Source organism: Otolemur garnettii, unplaced genomic scaffold (genome assembly GCF_000181295.1).
Source record: "Otolemur garnettii isolate 467f Iridium unplaced genomic scaffold, OtoGar3 scaffold00013, whole genome shotgun sequence".
NCBI lineage: Eukaryota > Metazoa > Chordata > Mammalia > Primates > Galagidae > Otolemur > Otolemur garnettii.
The window spans coordinates 28756185-28760933 of NW_003852408.1; the positions used below are offsets into that span (position 1 = coordinate 28756185).

General features: G+C 37.9%; 1 protein-coding gene across 4 annotated transcripts in view; it reads right to left on the minus strand.

The window, feature by feature from the left end:
* The window catches only part of NOP58 (NOP58 ribonucleoprotein), a 43134-nt gene that overhangs the window by 20193 nt on the left and 18192 nt on the right, over positions 1 to 4749 (minus strand). For all 4 annotated transcript variants that reach the window (XM_003785031.2, XM_023510407.1, XM_012802270.2 and 1 more), the window contains 2 exons: positions 2119 to 2255; positions 612 to 676 (listed from right to left, as the gene is read on the minus strand). In XM_003785031.2, the coding sequence (XP_003785079.1) occupies positions 612 to 676; positions 2119 to 2255 (202 nt within the window). The remainder of the gene's footprint in view (positions 1 to 611; positions 677 to 2118; positions 2256 to 4749) is intronic.

The window sequence follows — 4749 nt, forward strand, 5'->3', positions numbered from 1 at the left end:
GCACTCTGGGAGGGTGAGTGGGAGGAGTGCTTGAGCTCACAAGTTTGAGACCAGCCTGAACAAAAGCAATACCCCATCTCTACTAAAAACAGAAAAACAGGCAAGAGGATCGCTTGAGCCTGAATTGGAGGTTGCTGTGAGCTATGATGCCATAGCACTCACCCAGGGAAACAGCTCGAATTTCTGTCTCAAAAGAAAAACATTTAATGTCATGTGTGTAATAACTTATTATAAAAACAAAAGCAAAACACACAACTACACATATTCCACCTGGGGTTTTAGTTTTAACATTTTTGTTGCAAACATGAATGAATCAGTTTACATAACATTATCTAACTGCTTGAGTTATCTAACAACTCAAGTTATCTGCTTGAGCTGTTCCCACAAATTTGCTACTGTAATATCCCAATATTACCTTTACCTCCAACAAATTATGGGTAGTTTTCCCCTTTTTAAAATTTTGCATTTTCTAATTTATCTACTTTACTTATCACTTACTAAAAGTTCTAGCTAATCTCCTGTCTCTTTCTCAACCACAAAAAACACAGTTTTAATAGTAGGAAAAATGCATGAAAAATAGAGCCAATAAATTCCACTGTGTATGTACTTACAAATTGCCTGAACAATCATTGTGTCTACTTTGTCAGCACTGAACTTCAATCTGTAGCGAGACAGGCTGGGGAGGAGGAGGAAAATAATTAGTAATAGTAAAGAAAATCAGTTAACCAGGAAGGGCCTATGAAGTACACATTATAAGAAATGCAGCTTAGCCAGGTGTGGTAGCTCATCCTTGTGTAATCCTAGCACCATAAGAGGTGCAGGCAGAAAGACTGCTTGAGCTCAGCTCAGAGACCAGCCTGAGCAAAAAGCAGGATCCCATCTCTACTAAAAATGTAACCTGGGCACTGTGGTGGGCACTGTAATCCCAACTACTCAGGAGGCTGAGGCAAGAGGATTGCTTGAGTCAAAAGTTTGAGGTTGTGAGCTATGCTGACACCATACGACTCTAGCCTGGGCAACAGAGTAAGATTCTGTCTCAAAAGAAAAAAAAATCTCTTCTGCTGCAATCTCTATTTCTATTACCTATGATATGTATTAGCTTGTATGTATGAATGACAAATGGAGGATGATGATACACAGTGCAAAAAAAGTCATAATGCTTTATGTGACATTTTAAGCAGCACATTAGAGCTTTATACTACCAGGTATGAAATTCATAGCACTCTTAATATCTGCAGAATTTCTTAACCTTAGTACTGACATGTTGCCCCTCATAGTTCTTATTTTAGCCCTATGCATTAAGTGGTCTTTAGCAGTATCTCTGACTTTTACCCATTAGATATGTCTGTGGACATTGCCAAATATCCCCCAGGGGACACCTGATTGCCCTTGATAGAGAACCACTGTTACACACATAATGAGGATTAATCACAATTTTGGATCTTGACTAATTTTCAAGATTCTCTTAGAAGTGCTTTTTTAAAAAGTTCTTCCTGACCTTTACCGTTTTTGGTCTTATATCTGTAACTGAGCAGCTTCAAACCTTTCATCAATCTACGCTTACCTTTAAAAATTTTCTTAAAACCTTTTCTTAAAGGTTCATACCTAAGAATTTTTTAAATATAAAGAGGTCTTTTAAACTACCATAATAATTTTATTAGGATTATTAATGAGTAAATCTTAATGAGAGTGATCCAATTATAAGATTTTATCTACCTGTTTTCTATTTTGTTTATAAATGCTGTTAAAATAAAATAAAACCAGGGTAAAACAATCAATACAGACAAACGTTATAAAAAGAGACCACACCAGATGACAGGATTTGAGAAGGCAAGTGCGTGACCTAGCAGAAAATCCAAGAAATGTAAGATCTAAGACTAGATAATTTCCTTTGGTGAAATTATTTTCTCCCTTTGATGACATTTTAAAAGTAAAGGCAATGGAGCTAAATTGCTGAGGTTTAAATCATGACTTTACCACTTACCAACTAGATTAACTTTGCCTAGCAGTTTCCTCATCTGTAAAATGAGGATATTACTACTTTATTCCTTCTTAAGATTGTTATTAGGATTAAATTAGCATTTATGACTTCTTAGAACATTCTCTAGTAATTCTCACCTGTGGGCCAATCCAAGACACATAGCAGCCATTTCACGTGGTTCTACCCCAGGAATTAATCCATCCATTTGTGAACGGATTCCTCTCATAAGTTCATTAACAACAGGACTATGGATACAACTGAGATTCAGCTTTTCCTACAAGTACAAGAACATCTGTATTAAATAAAGAAAAAAAAGTTCCTGATGTTATTTCTTAATGTTAATATATGCATTTCTCAGTTTCACAAAAGTATTGTTCTCTTTTTCCTTTCTTTCTTTTTTATTTTTTAAGAGAGTCTCACTCTATTACCCTGGGTAGACTGTCATGGTGTCATATAGCTCATAACAACTTCAAACTTCAGCCTCCTGAATAAATGAGAAAAGTATAGTTTTTAGTTTATAAAACAATCGAGTGTATTCCTGGTTGAAGTAAACTTCCAGAAGGCACTTGGCTATATAAATCAAAAACAATAAAAGGAATACAATGTGATCCAGTAGTTTTATTGTTCCTAGTAGTTTTATTGTTCCTGTTTGTGGTTTTGAAGGGAACTTTTACTACCTTATATTACCTTATTTTTTAAATTATAAAGGTAAGATTGGACATGGTGGCTTGGCACCTATAGCTCAAGCGGCTAAGGCGCCAGCCACACACACTAGAGCTGGCAGGTTCGAACCCAGCCCGGGCCTGCCAAACAACAATGACAACTACAACCAAAAAAATAGCCAGATGTTGTGGCAGGCGCCTCTAGCCCCAGCTACTTGTGAGGCTGAAGCAAGAGAATCCCTTAAGCCTAGGAGTTGGAGGTTGCTGTGAACTGTGATGCCACAGCACTCTACCCAGGGTGACAGCTTGAGGCTCTATCTCAAAAAATAAATAAATAAATAAATAAGATTGGGCATGGTGGCTCATGATTATGATCCTGGCACTTTGGAAGGCTGAGGTGGGAGGACCACTTGAGGTCAGGTGTTCAAGACAGCCTAAGGGGGCAGTGCCTGTGACTCAAAGGAGTAGGGTGCTGGCCTCGTATGCTGGAGGTGGTGGGTTCAAACCCAGCCCTGGCCAAAGACGGCAAACAAAACAAAACAAAAACAAAAAAGACAGCTTGAGGAACATGGCAAGACCCTGTCTCTACGAAAAATAGAATTAGTGCGCTAGGATGATACTATCGCACTTAGCCAAGGCAACAGAGAGACCATCTCAAACACAAATGACAGATGGGTACTGGCCAGGTGCAGTAGCTCACGCCTATGATCCTAGCACTCTAGGAGGCCGAGGCAGGTGGATTACTTAAGCTCATAAATTCAAGACCAGCCTGAGCAAAAGCAAGACCTCATCTCTACTAAAAACAGAAAAACGGAGGCAAAAGGATCATTTGAGCCTGAGTTGGAGGGAGCCTGAGTTGGAGGCTGCTGTGAGCTATGATGCCACAGCACTCTATCTAAGGCAACAGCTTGAGTCTGTCTCCAAAAAAAAGAAGGGTACCGATGTAAGCCAGTAAGCCATAGGCCTTTCCCTAAAGGTTAAGTACAGTAGAACCTCTAAGTTGATTACCCAAGGCTCTTTAACAAACTAGTCAACATAGTAAGGTGATAAGGAACTAGGCATACTGTACTGATCCATACATGTGGTACATTGTCTGTGAAAATCAGGTCAACTTGAGGTGGTTAGTGTAGGGAATTGATCAACTATGGAGGTTCTACTATATTAAGTGTCCTTTAAATACTTCCACATTATATAATATGTTAATATGTCTATGCAAACACATGCAACTCAAATCTTTAAAAATACATTTTAAATTTTGTATATCCCACAAACAGGATAATAATTTTTTCCTATATACTTCTGCTTTTCTACTTCATACTGTTGTTAACTCCTCCATATAGATCTACATAGTTCTATTTCATGCTTAGAAATAATGACAGACATTCAAAATACATTACTGAGCATACTATACCTGATAGTATTACATGCTTTTTTAAATAGAGAAACTGAAAAGATATAATTAAAGATACCTATAATCTTGTCATTAAGTAATATGCCCTCTGTGTGCCTTTTAGTGTCATGTTTCATACATGTGTACAAACCCACTGAAGCAGTAATGCTTACATATATAGTCTTCAGGCTTTTAACTCTGTTGAGTATAATATACATATCCAGGACTCAACTTAGAATGATGCTTCATTTTGTCGATAATTGAAAACATTTGTTCACTTTATAGTATGCTAAAACTTTAGGTTTTCTAACAAAAATATGAACTAGGGTTTATGAACACTTCAAAGGATATAGAGAATGATACTGGCTGGGCGCCCGTAGCACAATGGTTAGGGCGCTGGCCACATACACTGAGAATGGCAGGTTTGAACCTAGCCTGAGCCTGCTAAAAAACAATTGACAACTGCAACAAACAAAATGGCTGGGCATTGTGATAGTTGCCTGTAATCCCAGCTACTTGGGAGGTTGAGGCAAGAAAACTGCTTAAGCCCTAGGGTTTGAGGTTGTTGCAAGCTGTGATGGCACAGCATTCTGAGGGTGACAAAGTGACACACTGTCACAAATAACAACAAAAAAACCCCACAGAGATTGATATTGCAGAAAACTACTGCTTGACAGTAGTGGAAGTAATATTTTTACATAAACTTCAACGATCCT